Genomic DNA, 16,493 nt, shown 5'->3' with positions numbered 1-16,493 from the left:
TTTATTTGCTTTCAGTGGGAGTTCCAAAACTCTGAAAATATCTGTTGTCTTAGGTCCAGGTCCCTGGTACAGGCAGTGTGGCTGTCACCTCCAGTTGCCAGAGCAGCTCGGGACTGGGAGGGGCACCACGTCACCAGCACCATCATGGAAAAGATAAAAATCTTGTAGTATTCCTCAAAGCTAAGGGCTGCTGTGGAATTCCTGCTTTAGCCCTTACAAGTCCCAGAGCATGGATGATCAGCTGGGCAGGACAGTTCCACCCTCAAGTGAGCCCTGCCCTGATTCTGGTCCCTGCTCAGACCCTGTGTGTGGTGTGAGTGCTCAGATGGGGGTACCCAGCACAGGAGAGGACAGCCCTGCTCCTCCACACCCCATCCTCACCTCTCCAGCTGGTTTCCCACAGGAAATGCAGAGCCAAAAACATCTGTGTGTTGGTGATTCCCCAAGACTTCTTTGCCCATCCTCCCGGGCCACCATTCTGCTGCCACCTATCCCCTGTGCCCACTCTGGACACCAAAGGGTGGTGGCAGACCAGGGACCGTGTCACAGGGGTGCTCATGTGCCCACACCGAGTGGCTGTGGGACAGTCTCCCTGCAGCCCATGGTGACAGCTGCGGGATGTCCCTGGGAGCTGGCAAAGGACCATGGCTCAGATAAAGGTAGCACATCCCTGGGGAGACACCTGGCTGGGCTGACCCCAAGCCTCACCAGGTTCCTCCCCTCCTCACAGAGCACAGGGGGATGCCCTGGTGTGCCCCATGGCCATCAGCTGGGAGTGTGGGCACCCCCAGCCTCCCGGCTGGAGCCAAGGAGCCACGAGCAGGCATGGGGGGCTGGCAGAGTGCTGTGCCACTGCCAGCAGAGACTGGCTGCCCACTCATGGCCCAAGCAAGCCCACAGCTGTAGGGCTGCATTTCCACTTCTGCTGGGGTCTCCTTTGCTTCTTCCCAGCTCCTGGTGCCATAGCATGGGGGAGAAACAGTGACCAGCCCCAGACCCTGTACAGAACCATCAGGGGATCTGCTCTACCAAGTGTGCATTAACTGAAGTGCTGCCACCTGCACGACTTCATTTCAGCACTACATGCTTAATTAGACCAAATTTTAGGCAATATGGGGGCATGGAAACTCCCCTCAAAACTTTTAGTTGGATCATGATGGAGTTATCTGGTGAGGCATCTGGACAGAGGACCAGAGGCTCTACAAACCCAAGCTAGAATTGCATAGATTTTAAAAAACATCATTCATCATGCCAATGAGCTCATATAAATATCAGTGATTTTTTTTGTAAGCTTTTCAATATATAAGGAAGATGATTACTGCATTTGTATTTCCTGCTAAATTAAAATTCTCCTCATCTTCCATGTGTGGTTTTTTTTTTTTCCTCAGGCTTTTCTAAGGCCCTTGGAGCAAAACTGGAACCTTTCTGACAGGTGGGAAAGTGCTTTTGCAGAAGGGAAGCCCTCCTTCTCCTGTCTGGGGCTGGTGTTCAGAGTATCTGTATATCCAGGCAATAAAACATAGCCAAATCACTAGATACAGCAAATGCAACACAACGTGATTACAGTCAAAACAGAAGTGCTTCAGCAGCGCTGACCTTCCCCATTCAGTGTTGACTTGCTCAGGAAGGAGCTCCCCAGCAGTTTGCTGCCACGATGTGCAGCCCCGTGGAGGAGGGCTCAGCTTTAGCCCAGACCGCCTCTGCCCGGCTGATTTCTGTCCCAGCGTCTCTGAAAGCACCCGAAGGGCTGGGCTGGGGAGGTGGTGCTGCCTCAACACAGGCGTTTAATTTGCCTTGCCAAATTACCTAGCTACCCTCTCTTGGCTCCCTCGGCAAAGCATGGAGAGAGGCACAGACTCCACCAGAGGGTGGCATCTGCCCTGCATCATCTCCTGGGGGACTCTGATCCGCCTCCACCCTCCACGTCAGCGTCCAGCTCGCTTGGGATGCAGCGTTCAGCTCGCAGAAGGTGAAACTGCAGCTCACATCTTCAGTACAGCACAGTGATGCTGAAAATATCAGCTGAAAACATGGTATTAGATTTAAGCTGGCCCCTAGGCTTTTTCTTTTCTTTTTTTTTTTTTTTTTTTTTTTTCCCAGATGAAAAAACAAAACAACAAAATTTTTGTTTTGGTGAAAAACAGGAACAGGAGCAGTTCCATTGGAGGCATCATTACCAGCTCTAATTAGTAGACCTGAGTGAAAATCCCCACAACCACAGAGGTCCAAAGCCTCAGCGCTGTGCCCACAGGAGCCCCAGCAGTGCCAGCAGGACATGTTGTGGGAATGTGCTCAGTGTTGAACACCTGCATCTGTTCACAGCTGGAAATGGGGGATGGAGAAAGAATGAGATTCTGAATAAGCTCCTGAGAGAAATAAAGAACAGGGACCAAGTTCCCAGATAGATCCTGTACCACCAAGCCTCCCTTGGGCTGGGAATGGAGGCATGAGCTGAAATATTACAGGATCTGGGAATGGACAAAATAATCCTTCATCACTGGAGCCTGAGAGCCTGTTCACTTGTCTTTGATCACACATGAAAGCTGATTGTAGCCAGGAGCAGGTCAGTCTCTTCTCCCAGGTAGCAAGTAACAGGACAAGAGGAAATGGCCCCAGGTTGCACCAGAAGAAGTTTAGTTTGGAGATTAAGAAAAATTTGTTTACTAAAAGAATAGTCAGGCATTGAAGCAGACTGCTTAGGGAATTGGTGAATCACCACCTGGGAAGAGCTCAAGGAACACATGGAGGTGGCACCTGGGGACACAGTTTAGTGGCACATTTGGTAGTGCTGTGTCAATGGTAGGACTCGATGATCTTAGAGGTCTCTTCCAACCTTAATGATTCTATCTGAGTAGTCGTCCTCAACTGCTGTGGTGATGAGCCTCAGATGTGCACCCCTCTGACACCAGGACAGCCACTGTTACCATTCAAGCCTCTTCTGCAGCCATGGGCTCTGTGCCCTCACAGATCCTTGGGAAGGCAGCCCCTTGCCCTACATTAGACACTCACCTCATTGTTGCAGGGTGTAGTGGTATTTTCAAGTGCAGGCTGTCACCTCCAGTGACTGGTGACTGTCACCTCCAGTGCAAAGGTGTACTTCCTACAGATGCCTGAGGGTGAGGGATGAACTCATCCAACCCACAAACGCACATGTTTTCCATGAACTCAAAAAAATTGGGCCAAGTTATTTGGGAGCTGGATTCATTCCACACAGGTCAGGCCGAGCTGTCTTGTTGAGGTGCACACTGTGGTTAATCCCATCTGTTTCAAGAGAACCACACACAACCTCCACCACCACCCAAACGTGGCTGCAAGCACTGCAGGTCATGTCCAGCAGCACTCAGGAGGCATCACACCCTGATTTTAGTCCTACCTGCATGGAAGGATTTACTAACCCCTTCCAAGGGGCTGTGGGAAACACCATCCCACCTGCACCATCATCTGGGTGAACCATGTCAGTGGACACCTCAAAGGCCTTCAAGGGTGATGGGACAAGCCCCATCAGCCCCCAGCCCCAGCCAAGCTTCACTGGTCCCAGCTTCAGGCATCCAGCTGAGGTGCCAGGTGACATATTTATACTGAACACAGGGACCCCTGTGCCTGCAGAGAAGAAATTTTAAATGGCTACATTTAGATGGCATCAATCCAGAAAGTGATTTCTCCATGAGTCTATTGTATCATCCCTCTGGAGCTGCTTCACTCACATCAGCAGCTGGTCAGTGTCAGCACCAAGCAGAGACCATTTCTCAGCCCTTACTGCTCACTGCTTAGCTACTGGCCATGTGGTTTCACAGAGTCATAGAATGCTTGGGATGGAAGGGACTTTAAGGGCCACACAGCTCAACCTGGGACATCTTTAACAAGACCAGATTGCTCAGAGTCCCATCCAGCCTGATCTTGAATGTTTCCTGGAGCAATGACTACATCTCTGGACAACCTGTACCAGGGTTTTTTACCTTCATGGTAATTTACCTTCATTTAAAAGGAAATTTCTTCCTTTTATTTAGTCTGATGTTCTTCTCCCATATATCCTCCTCTGCCCACCAGAGGCAGCATGGTCCTGCCCACCTGCTGCAGCTCCTGGCATTGGTCCATAACCATCTCCTGCCAGCGGGTACTGGGGATTTGGAAAAGTCACACAGTGACATCTGCTCCAGATGTCCATTCTTCACCATGTTAAATTAGATTAAAACATAAGCTTATTAATAAAGATGATACTGCAGAAGAATTTGAAGCCTCTGCTTCAGTTTTGGAGGCAACTCTGCTGTTGGCTTAGTAGAAAATGGCTTCTACCTCCCAGGAATATTGTCACAATTTCAGTATTTTTGGAAAGGAGACAGGGTTTTTCACTCTTACAAAGAGTGAAGAAAATCACACATGTGCCAAGATGGGCCATGGCTGAAGGATATGCCTCTGAGACAGAAAGAGCCACGTTCACATGCCAAACCTGCTGTTAGGCAGGAGTGGGTGCTGAATGTCAACATCCAAACCACTAATCCAGACCATGGGCTGCTCTTGGATGTTTCCTGTCCTTGTTCCAACCTGGACTTGAAAACTATTTTCCACTAAAAATGGTAAATTGCCATGAAAAGAACCCTGTATGATAAATCACCTCATTCTGACAGAATATAATTCCTTGGAGATTTTCCAACCAGCTGTAACACTAACACCACTGAAAAGTCTTTAGGCATTTCTGCCTGGCTGGAAACACCAGTTGTGTGGAAATCAATAGCAGATGTTACCTGGTGTGAGATGCACCAAAGTGAGTCCAAGAGCCCAGGAGTCTGTGCAGCAAGGAGAAATCATCCCATGCCAAACCCACTATTGCAACCTCACTAAAACACACACACCCTAGACACACCTCACACTCCTTGCTCCCAGACAATCCCTCCTGGCCAAACGAGTTACACTGGTATTTATTATCCAATACGTTTTCCATTTTCTGGCACTGGCTATGCTGGAGAGATAACCTGTGAGAAAGCACGGCTCAATTCCCTGCTGAACAGGAGCAGCTCCCTGACCAGAGGGAGGGACAGAGCTGCTGATGGAGCTCCATGCAAGGTGAGCAGCTTCAAAACGTGCAGTGGTAGCAGAGGTGTGACCCAGAGGGCCTGAGGGGCTACTGAGTCCCTCTGCCATTATGGGTGCCCAGCCCCAAGGTGGATGCAGCAGAGACGAGGGACACCTCGAGGTGCAGAGACCCCTGTGCCAAAGCTCGGGGCGATCTGGTTAAGGCAGGGACACCTTCCAATAGACCACCTTGATCAAAGCCCCATCCAACCTGCCAACTTGACCTTGACCATTTCCAGTGATGGGGCATCCACAGCTTCTCCAGGCAACCTGTACCAGTGCCTCCCCAGTTCCTGCAGGCCTGAGACAGATGCAGACTCTGCTGCAGGGGTTCATCTGCCCAAAGAGAGGTACCCACAAAACAGAGGTACCAGCATCTGGTTTAGTCATCACAGGACCTCCACACCATCAGTGGAATATAATTACCCCTGTTAGGGAAGGTAAGGAAGTTGTGACCAAGCCAGTCCAGAGACCAGCACTGCCCAAGAGGGAGTTTCTCTCTGTGAGCTGTGAAGAGCTGTGCTGCTGTGCTGTGATTTCTGTATGAAAACTGGCTATCATGCTGCACTCTAAGTGCATCTCACAAGAATAAAACAGTCCCCTCTCCTGGCACACACACGGTCATCCTCACTGCCTGCAACACCTCAGATTTTACCTACTTATTCTGCAGCTTAATTAATTGAGTCTTAGAGTGCTTTGAGAGAGGAAAGGTGTTTAAAAAGCACAAAAGAGCCATTAATATCAGATGTCAAGCTGTTACAAGAAAAACTGTGCTGCTGCTGTTTTCTTGATTAGTCAGGACACCCTAGGTTGTTATCTCATTTGCAACTGTGGCAGAAAATGATACCAGCCCCTCTTAGGAAAAGTCATTTTATTTTGTTGAAGCCATATGTTTCCAAGGATAGAGTAAAGCTCAGGAGCCATAAATCATGCCTAGATAAGAAGAATCTCAAACAGTGTTTTTTGCAGGATGTTGCTTGTTCTGTGATAATTGCTCGATGTTCAAGGCAGATTTCCCACTGCCTGCTCAGACACGTAGCACAGAAGAGAAATGCCCCATGCCAGTTACTGTTCTTAGCATTTGAAATCTGAGCATGTTAAGACAATTTTAATAATACTGTTGCACCTCTGCCCAAATCCTACAGAGCTGCAGCACCTAGTATTTCAAGGACTGTCCACTTGCTGTCAGAAGTCAGGGCTGCAGCAGAGACATGCTGGCCTGAGCTAGGTGGGTAGCAATGGTGGTGGCAAACTGACTGTGCAGACCACCTGAGGTGCCTCAGCTCTGCTGCTTATCAGCACACGAGCTCCCATGTCACTGTGACTGCAGAGCTGCACTGGAGATGCTGGTGGACCTGGGATGCAGGGGCTGCTGGGTTCAGGTGTAAGGAAGCTGCTCTGGGTGCAGAGCCCCAGGAAGTGCATGGCTGGCTGCTGTGCAGTGCCATGCAGCTAAAATGTGCCAGAGATAAGGTCACACAGAAGGTGCAAGACAGCTGTGGGGGGCAGCTACACCTTCTCCCCAGTGCTTGGGCTGCAGCTGAGAGCTGCTGCCACCACACATGCCTTCAGAGGCTGCTGGGGCCCCTGTCACCCCACCCTAGCATCCCCTGGGGCTTGAGCTGGCTTCTTTCCTGCCTTGACAGCTGCCATGTAGCCCTTGAGGAGTACCAGGATTAAGACAGGTCTCATGAAGGAGTGGGAAATCAGCTCCACATCTGTCTTGACAGCAGACCAGGCATGTTTGAGTGGCCAGACATGCAAAGTTCAGTTTGGAGAGCATCCACTGGCTGTTCTCTGCCTGTTAGGAGCAGTGACCTTGCACTCAACATTCCTATAGCAAAATGCCACTGACTTTACCCAACTACAACCAATATTGGCATCCAAAAGCTGCTTTTTCTTTTGAACAAAGCCAGTTCTGCTTGCAGACAGACTCTCTTTCTCCATAAAACACAGGTGGCCCATGAAGGATGAGGCAAGGAGTCATCCTTTCTTTCCACTCATGCCACTGCTTCCCCACTTCATCACCATTGTTGGCATCCCCAGCTTTGCCTTTTGCATCACTGCTGAACAGGGTGCCACCTGGCCAGGGTGTGCTGTGCTGGGATGTGCACACACATCTGGTTGCATTGAACACAGCCCCTGAGCTAAAGAAGCAACTCTGTCCCACCATGAACCAGCCAAATCTCCTTTTCCCTCTGAATCCATCCATGCCAGCTCAGCCTTGCTGCAGGCTGCACGATGCAGAGAGGCAAAGCTGCCACATTAGTAGGACAGGCCACCACCAACTTAGTACTACTGAGAGGGCAGCACCAGCTTGTTCACTCCTGGGACTCATTATGGGATGCTACAGTAGATCAGGGGTCCACACCAAGCTGGCACTGGAGGGAGAGACACAGAAGGGTGTGAAAGGAAGGAACCATGCATGTAGGACTTCCAAACACCTCGTGGAGTCCCGCCTTAGTAAATGCTGCTGAGACAGGAAGCTTCCCTCCTGCAGGCAACTGCACCAAGAGATCCAAAGCCCCTTGCTGAGCCAAGCCCCAGGGAAGGGCAGCACTCCTGTGCCCTTCTCCAGCAGTGGCAGATGTCTCTGTGCCCCTCATCTGTCTGCAAACACTTGCTGGTCCCCTGCAAAGCCCTGACATGTGACCCAGCCCCAATTTCACAAATGTTGAGGGATGTGACTCATGCTGGCAGAGGGAAGAAAGTGTGAAGAGTGAGCAGAGAGGATGTGCACTGCAGAAGAGGAGTTGGTTCTGCCTCTGACATTAAGGTGTCTCTTTGTGTGTGGATCTTCACCCAGCAAAACAAGCGCTGCAGTCTGTCTCTCCTCCCACCTGATAGTCCATAGTCCCCTGTGTGCTTCAGGAGCAGCCAGCTCTCAAGGGAGACAAGGCAGTTTGCAACAGATTTGAATCCAAAAGTGTGGCTCCCAGATGTGCTGGGCATCGGAGTAGACACAAGGGCTTCAGGGCTAAGGTATTAGTGGGTTTAGACCTTCAAAGAACACCACATCTTGAAGATTCAGGGCTCAGACCTTCAGTGATCACCAGACAGCAAGGAAGGGTTGGGGGAAGATGACCTTGGTATGGCTGAGGAAAAATGCTTTCCCACCATGCAAAAAAAAATGGGCAGTGGGTCTTTCCTTGCAGCAAGATCCATGCAATTTCAGATGCCTGGAAAGGCCTGAAGACTATGCGATATACCCAGCTGCATCCCCTTCACCAGTGGGACACCAGAGAAATAAGCAATGCAGGACCTTGCCCCCATTCCACTCTGCTCCCTGTTGTTTCCCATCCCCAAGTCCTTGCACTATTGCCTCCCACTCCTTTCATCAAGTCCCAGTAACTCTCTGTAACTCATGTCCTCCCCTAACCACCACCACCTGCTCCTTGGAAGGGCTGGGCTTCTGCAGCACTCACTGCCACCGCATAAGTCTCAGTGTTGTCATAGCCAGAAAGAAATTACCTCATACCACATCGAGTGTGCATTTCCCGGAGGAAGCATCTTGACACCTGCAAATCACAGAAACTTTGCGGCCCACACCGATAAAACCCGAGCACTTTACAACAGACAGAACTCTAGTTACAGTGGTGGTGGCCCCGAGCGACATTGCCTTGGCCCTCCTTGTTATTCCCCAGTCAGTTCATTATTATTAATGTCACTACAATAAATACCAGAAGGAAATTGACAGCATTTGGCCATGTATCTTAAAGCATTGCCCCAGTCCTCCTTTATTCCATGTATTTGCAGCCTTGGTTTCTGTTCCTCTCAGTCCCCAGAAGAGCCTTTAGGCACAAACCGTTTGAGGATGTGCCAAGCCAGGTAATAGAAGCCATGCAGAACCGCGGCCGTGGCGTCGATGACCAGCGAGAAGGTGCCCATGATCCCAGTGGCCATGTCTTTAAGGACAGAGGGAATGGCACAGATGGAGCGGTAAGGGAAAGCAGCTAGGTGAAGGACAAATCCCATGGGGATGCTCAGGATCCTGTAGGTGAGGGACATCACATCTTGAACAATTTGCAGGAAGCCCAGGAAGATGTTGACGATGACCCTCCCAACATCATAGGGGATGCTGATGAGCACCATACTGATGGCTTTAAGGTAGGAGACCAACCCATTCCACAGGCTGCAGACTCCACCCAGAATTGTGCCAACAACTCTCTTTACAACAAGCCACAGAAAATGAAACACAAATTTCACCAGTTCCACAAAGATGTAGATGAGGAGTTCCAGAAGTTTGATGAAAGGGGTAGCAATGAAGCCAGCCACTCTTCTCACCCAGCCACTCTCTTTGGTCTCCTCATTGTTATTTGTTCCTACTTGCTCTCCAGAGCGGATCTGACTGACAGCTTGCAATACTGCTTCTCTTTTCTTCTGGCTTTGTTTTTCTTTCCCACAGTTTCCCTTGAACAAGTGAACTCCTGGTAGAAGCTGCTTCTCCAGCTCTCTCACTGAGAGGTCTGCCAAGCTGCTTTCATCATTGGTTTTTTTCACTAGTCCCAGGGACCATCCCTCTGGAGCATCACAGCAGGCTGCCAGCCAGAGGCTCTCTGGCACTGACACCTTGCCTTTAACTTGGACACTGGAAGGAACTGCACCTGCAAGGAGATATAGATGATCCATCTTGGAACAGTGAGGGATCAGAGCTTGCTCCACTACCTTCCCAATGTCTCTGTGCCAGCTTTTGCTCAGAGCTGGGCTCAGAGGGACAGCATTCGTGAGTGTGTAAGTGGCCACCTGGAAATCCTCCTCATTAAGCAAACTGGGATTGAGAAGGCCTCTCTCGTAGCCAGAGCCCACGTAGTCTGAGGTCAGGGCTTGATTTGCACCAAGGTTGGCCACAGTGCCACCAATATCGGCTTCGTGCACCATTTCATGCAAGTCATTTTCTGGATCATCTATCTGAAAGAGTAGAGAGAAGCATTACTGCATGCAATTCACCTTCCTAGAAAACAATGTGTAAAATGAGCCTTGACAAATACTTTTCACTAGCACTATCAGTACATGCCATGCCTTGGATTATATCCTGCATCTTCTCATTACTTTCCTTGAAGTGCTTCAGAGGAGTGTATTCTCTACTTAGCTTCTCTGCCAAGCACATTGGGTTAGGCTCCAAAGGATATTTGCAGCTCTCCAGTCTGGTACACAGCACAGCACTGACTTCAAAGTCTCACCAGTCATCATATACCAAGCCTCTGACTTGTAATTTGTCCTAGAAGAGATTTTTAAGACCAATAGATGGGTAGATTTAAGGTCATGTTTTCACCTCCTACTGTGGTGGTACCTGCAGTTCATTTAAGAACTTAACCATGGTTTAACTTAAGCTCCTCTGAACTATCAAATCCAAGTCATGGGGAAAGAAAAAATAAACAAACAAAAGGCCACAGTGTATAAGATGTCTAGAGAAGGCATTTACCTCTCACTGGTAATTGTATGAGAAGCAAGAATGAAGCCAGACATCATGTCAGATGACCTGAACTCCCCCACCTCGAACAGGAGACACAGCAGTGAGCTCCTGGGGCTGTTGCAGGGCTGGTCATCAGTACCCTGATCCTCATGTCATTAACAGTCTGAACCTCATCCTTAATGACCACCTGGCATAACGTGGGCGAGGGTGTCATCACCAAAGGTCCTCGATGGAATCTGTGCTCCCTGCTTGTGTCTGCATCTCCCATGCAGTGGAGCCAGAGGTAGCAATTACTGCAGCAATTACTGCAGCGGGAATTTGTCCTGGAGCCACGCGAGGGAAGGGGGCGGGCGGGGGAGGTAAAGAGCAGTGGGAGGAGCAGCACTAAATGTCAGGGTGTGTTCAGGTCTCTCTCAGGTGACCACAGCTCTGTCTGATCCATAGTCATTCCTATTGACACTGCCTGCAGCCGTTCCAGAGGGCTGTGCCAAATTGTCATTTTGTTCCTCAAATAAGAGGGTGAACATGTTGCTGGAAGTTCAGGGGTGGCAGATGATCTCTGGCAGTCACTGCCTTCTGTAGTCGCTGTTTCAGAGGGTGTGGCCCTCAGGTCTCCACATTGTGCTGGCCCAATTAAACCTTCTGCCTTTGCCCCTGGCCCATAAATTGTTTACTGCACTATATAATATGCACTTTGGAGACATCTGTGACAGACAGCTCATAGTCTACCTTGAATCATTGCCAGGTCATCCATCCTTGTCTCTTGACCACCCTGCAGTGCACTTGAACAGATACCCAGCTATGCCCTTGCAACCTTACACAGAGTTTGCATCCTCTTAGTGGCACATCATCTCCTCACAGCTCTGCACAAGCCTGTCAGGGTGATAGGGCCCGGGTCAGCAACTGTCCATCACCCTCACCTGGCAGCTGAGCTCTGGCTGGCCTCTTGCATCAGCCAAACCCCTGCAGTCAAGGCACCAGGCTCCCTCTGCACCAAGCTTGGTCACAGTGCCAAGCCTGGCCATTGCAGAGGGCTGCATTACTCCACCTCCTGCTAAGGAGGTTTCTTGCTCTTTTTTTTTTTTTTTTAAGTATCTGGTGCTTATTGCTTCAGGACTGGAAGGATCATAGTGAGTCCCATGTGCTGATGCACAAGTCACAGCTTTTTCTAAATGCATCACTTAAAAAGACTTATTCTGTACTTTTACTGCCTTATTCTGCTCCTCTTGCTCAGTGACCCCAAACAACAGCCTGCAGCTGGCTGTTGAGGCCAGACATTTTGCATTACACATCATTGTCTCTTTCTGCCCCCCCTTCCCTTGCCATTCTCCCCTTCTGATGAGATGATGGTGTGCCATGGGACAAGGGATTGTTTAATAGCATGGAAGAGGTGAGGAGGATTGAGCATAGATGTGAGGCTGTGCCCAGGAACTGCCCTCAGTGCTATGACCCTTTGGAGTTTCACACCCTCTCAGAGACACTTATCCCATCCCACTCCCATGGTGAGTGCTGCCAGGACACACAGACCTAAGATGGATTATCTCTGCCTCCTGGCAGAAATTGCCAACCTACACAAAGCAGAACAAACTTAGTTTCTCTCTCCCTATGAGCTGCTGCAAACCTTGAGGATCCTATCAAGAAAATATGTCCCTGGTTACCTGTCCATCTGCAGGCCTTTGCACTTAGCATCAAATTGTTTGGGTGCAATTAAAAAAGAATATGATAAACATGCAACTGTGTGCTGCATGTGTCAGGTTCTGACATCACCTAATTATGCTTATAATAACTCCTATTATGGTTTGTAATAACTAATGTGTACCTGAGGTTTTCATGCCTCCTCCAACTCAATCCCAAAGGCAGGCTATCTCAGCACTGCATCTAATCTGCATTGCAAGATACCTTTCCTCCCTCCTTCAAAAAGCTTCTGGCTTGTGTCACCCCAAAACATACCTGTGTTTATGGAGTCAGCCATGAAGCCACCTGTCCAAATAACCTGGAACAGCTCAGGGCAAAATCCAAGCAGACAGGTAAACTCCCTATCATAGAATGGAGGTTTAAAAATAACTTATGTGCCTGCAGCCTGTATGGATGTTAGGACATAACAATATTGATGTGTGTCATTTAGGGGAGGGTGCAGTTAGACAGAAGGGACGGAGGCAGAGGGGGATTAGAAGTATGGCCACACACAGTTATTAGGGCAGGCAGCTTCCATTGAGTTTGGTCATTTAACAAGGCAGGACACTGCCACCCCCCACCTTCCCCATTTTGGTATATAGGATCCTTGAACTTCAGCTTCCTTCTCCCACCACTGCTTCCTCAGGCACCCTTATACCATTGACTGAAGTGGAAAGGTTTGAGCCAACCTTAGTTGGGATTCATAACTCAGGGAAGAGGCCCACTGCATCTTACGCTGAAGTTTCTGCAGTAGGACATTCACCAGTGGCTCCAGAAGTGCCTGCTCTCTTGACTTTCTGCCAAGAGAGATTGCAGGAGCAGCTCAGAGGTAGCTGCACTATAGCTGGGCAAGAATCCCCCCTCGGTTGTCTGCTGGCAGTAGCCATTAACCAAATGAAAACACAAGGTAACTCACCCAGCCCCTCATAAATTAGAATGGAAAAAGCAACTCTGGAGTTTTCCATCTCTCTCTAAGCTACAGAAAGAATCAGAGATTTTCAGACAACCAAAATGGAATGAGGTAAAAGACACCTGAGTGCCCTGCTCACAGCCCCTAGGAAATCTGTGGCAGAGCAGGTTTTCAGACCTGTGCCTGGGGGAGTCCCATCAGTACCCTGCTCATCAGCCTACCCTTCCTGCTCTCTAATTTTTCACTAATTGCTGAATTAATTCATTGTTTCCAGCTGCCAATCTGCAGTGGGTGGCACTGACATTCCTCACACTTCTCATCCAATTACTGCCTCAGTGCTACATTTGGCATTTGTTTCTCTGGAAGACATTCCTGAGGAGGGAGTGAGATGGTGCCCTCACCACTTACATCATTATCCCATAAAAAAAGCATATGACAACTTTGAGGCCCTCAAAGGAGTGCTGAGAGTGTTTTTGTAGTGATCCCTTTCCGTTTGCTGTGTGTCTGCATCTCCATGAGCAAGCACATGTCACTGTGCAGCTGAGCCTGCTCCTACCCAGCTATGCCTGTCTTGGAAAGGAAATTGCCCAGAGAATCGGTGATACGAGCTCACTGGGCTATGCTGCAGAGCAGGTGCTGCTAAGGGCTCCCTCCAGCAGCCATCTGACCTAGCCTTGGTAGAGCACACATAATGGATGTGAAAGCTCTTCCCCACTCTCTCCTCCAAGTGGCAGTGTCTGAGAGGGCTGTATGCACTTATTTCTTGAGTTATAGGAATTTTTCATATTCTTGATTTCTTCCCACTACATATTCTGCAGATTTTTTTTTTTTTTTTTGTCCTAGTACTTCTCTGTCTCAGTCAGAGCCTCCTCCAGGAAACTGCAGAGTAGCTAAGTCCTGCCTCTGAGACATCTGCATTTCACTTCTGGATGAAGGAGACCCATTAGTGTCAACTAAGAACTACTGTCAAACTGTGAGGCTGCTCTGGAGAAGCCAGATCAAATAAAGGCAGCACCTGCCCTATTATTTCTGAGGCCACAGAAGGTTTTGGTGGCAGGACACACAAGGTTTGGCACTCAGGAGTGCTGGCAGCGACCAAGACAAGATGAGGGATCAAAAGGCATGGAGCAGGAAGGGCAGAGAAGCCAGCCCAAGGGAGGTCCAGGGGAACTGAAGTTACTGGGCAGGGCAGGGGGGGGGACCTGGCCCCTGCTCCATGGCAGGAACAGCTCCTGAGCCTACCGAGGTAGGTTGGGAGAGCTGGACCACAAGAAGCAGGAGGAGATATGGGGACTAGAGGTGATGAAGGGGATCACTGGCCAAGGCAAACAGGAAAGGATCTCATCTCTGCCTCTTTACCTTGCTGCCTCCATGGCAGTGACCAAAGATTCTGACAGCCTAGGTCCCCTTTGCACTTTAAAAATTTACCACCCTTCCACAACTCAGTAATGACAGATTCTGCAAAAAGTTTCCTCTGTTTTAAAGGGCAAGCTCCCACAGCTTGCCTGTGAAGTGGAAGGAGCTCAGGCCCTTAGAAACACCTGCAACTCAAAACCCAGCACAGAGAGCTAGAAGACAATCCAGGCTAAGATAATCACTTAATATCTCCTGTCTTCAATGCCTGTGGCCTTGTGGCCTTAGTATTTCATCACCACACATGAGAGAAATAAGCACAGCATTCTCCTGGCAGAGGGGTGAGCTGCCACTGGATTGTGGCAACATCCAGTCTCCCAACACATTGCTCTGACACTGCAGCCATTCCTGTCCTAACAAAGCACCCTTGCACACTGATAATCTCTCCCGAGCTCAACAGATGGGGTAGCCTGATGTTGCTACAATATTCATCATTATCACTGCTGAAAAATCTAAAACATTGGGGGGGGGGGGGGGGGTGCCAGAAAGAAGAGTTAAAGTTTTCTGACAGCACCACCAGTTTTTAAAGGATTTCCATTAAATGCAACAGCCTGAAGGCCATGCTTAAACATGCCTAGTGCCAGGGAAGACAAAAACCATTGTGGCTCTGGCAAAATTCCTTTTATACTGCATATTTCTGACTTGACTGAAACCTCCACACCCCACAACACAGCAACTCATTTTCCTACCTCAGTCTGCAACACTGGGACACACTGAAAAGCTGCAGCATCAACCTGGTGAACCACAAATGGATGCTTTATCTCTGCTCAGTGAAGCTAAAGAACCCCTATCAACACTGTGATCATACTGGCAGCAGAACAAACTTGAACTTGACACTGTCATGTTTAACCCACCAGCAGCGCTGCCTGCCCACAAGAGCTGGCTGGGCAGGACAAACACATCACTGGTGTCAGAGAGGGCTTTCCTCTCCCCTGGCGCTGCACTCTCATGCAGCAGCCTCTCAGTTTGCCTTACAAGCTTCCTGGGACAAGAAACTATTTGTTTGCTGAGTTCCAAGCACAAAAATAAGTTCTGCTCACGCTAAATTCATACCAACAGAAGTTCGACAAGCAGAGTTCCTGCCTCCTCCGCCAAATTCTAGCCCCAGCTTCACCCCAGAGGAAATGTTCTCCAGGAAGAGTTGCTTTTCAGCAAAGGAAAAGCTGCCTTACCTGCGGTTCAACCAGCCAGTTCTCCTCCTCACTTTGAGCTGGCTTTGTAAACTTAAAAGCCGAATAAAGAGGGATTTTGTCCTTAGTACTGTAGAGGGTTGCAAAGCGTGGCTCTTTGTTGTACTGCTGACAGATTTTCACATGGAACGGCTCCGTAAATCCTTCGGGCGGGACTTGTCCAGAGAAGAACACGTTACACTCGGCAAAACCAGTTTCATCCTCTCTAACAACTCTGCCCTTGGAAAAGCCTGGGAAAACTGAGATGCAAAGCAAGAATACAATTGACGTCTTCATGGTCCACTCCCTGGAGCCGAGGGAAGCCCGGTCTGCCTCCGCTGGGTACGGCAAGGGACCTGCGCTCAGAGTCCATGCAGCAGCGAAGCCAGAGAGCGTCTGGAATTCGGGTGCAGCGTGCGAGGGAAATGAAATCCGAAACCACAGCCGATCCCTGCGGGGAGCCGGCGCGTTCTGCAGGCAGCACGTTGGGACACGGAACGTGCGCGAGAGGGCTCTGACACACGCTGCGAACGCCAACTGCCCGCGGGAGGGGATGCCGAGCAACCTGAAATCATCGGGGCTCCTGGGGAACAGGAGGAGGAGGGACGCCTATGGCAGAGGCAGGGCTGGAGCTGAGCGGCACCGGCTGTCCAGGCTGGGGCTCAGCGCCGGCGGGGGTGTGGTGTGCTGCATTGCAGCAGTCCCCGGCAGGAATTTTGGCTGACACAGCCAGAAATGTTCCTGAGGCTGTCAGAGGGGATGCTGCAAAGTCAGATTCCACCACCCCAAAGAAGGTATTAGCCGTCCTCTCCAGCTGTGAGCCTGGCCAAAAGAGAGGGAGAGA

General features: G+C 49.8%; 1 protein-coding gene across 1 annotated transcript; it reads right to left on the bottom strand.

Annotated features, from left to right (window-relative positions):
* Positions 1-5,926: 5,926 nt before the first annotated feature.
* ENDOD1 (endonuclease domain containing 1) lies at positions 5,927-16,287 on the bottom strand. The gene is made up of 2 exons (XM_059838580.1): positions 15,653-16,287; positions 5,927-9,978 (listed from the first exon to the last, which is right to left on the bottom strand). Exons 1-2 carry the CDS (start codon positions 15,944-15,946, stop codon positions 8,845-8,847), a joined length of 1,428 nt encoding a protein of 475 aa, XP_059694563.1. The 5' UTR covers positions 15,947-16,287; the 3' UTR covers positions 5,927-8,844.
* Positions 16,288-16,493: the final 206 nt, after the last annotated feature.

This window comes from Haemorhous mexicanus, chromosome 2 (genome assembly GCF_027477595.1).
Source record: "Haemorhous mexicanus isolate bHaeMex1 chromosome 2, bHaeMex1.pri, whole genome shotgun sequence".
Classification (NCBI taxonomy): Eukaryota; Metazoa; Chordata; class Aves; order Passeriformes; family Fringillidae; genus Haemorhous; species Haemorhous mexicanus.
The sequence above is the reverse complement of the archived record's forward strand: the minus strand, read 5'-3'. Positions and strand labels throughout refer to the sequence as shown.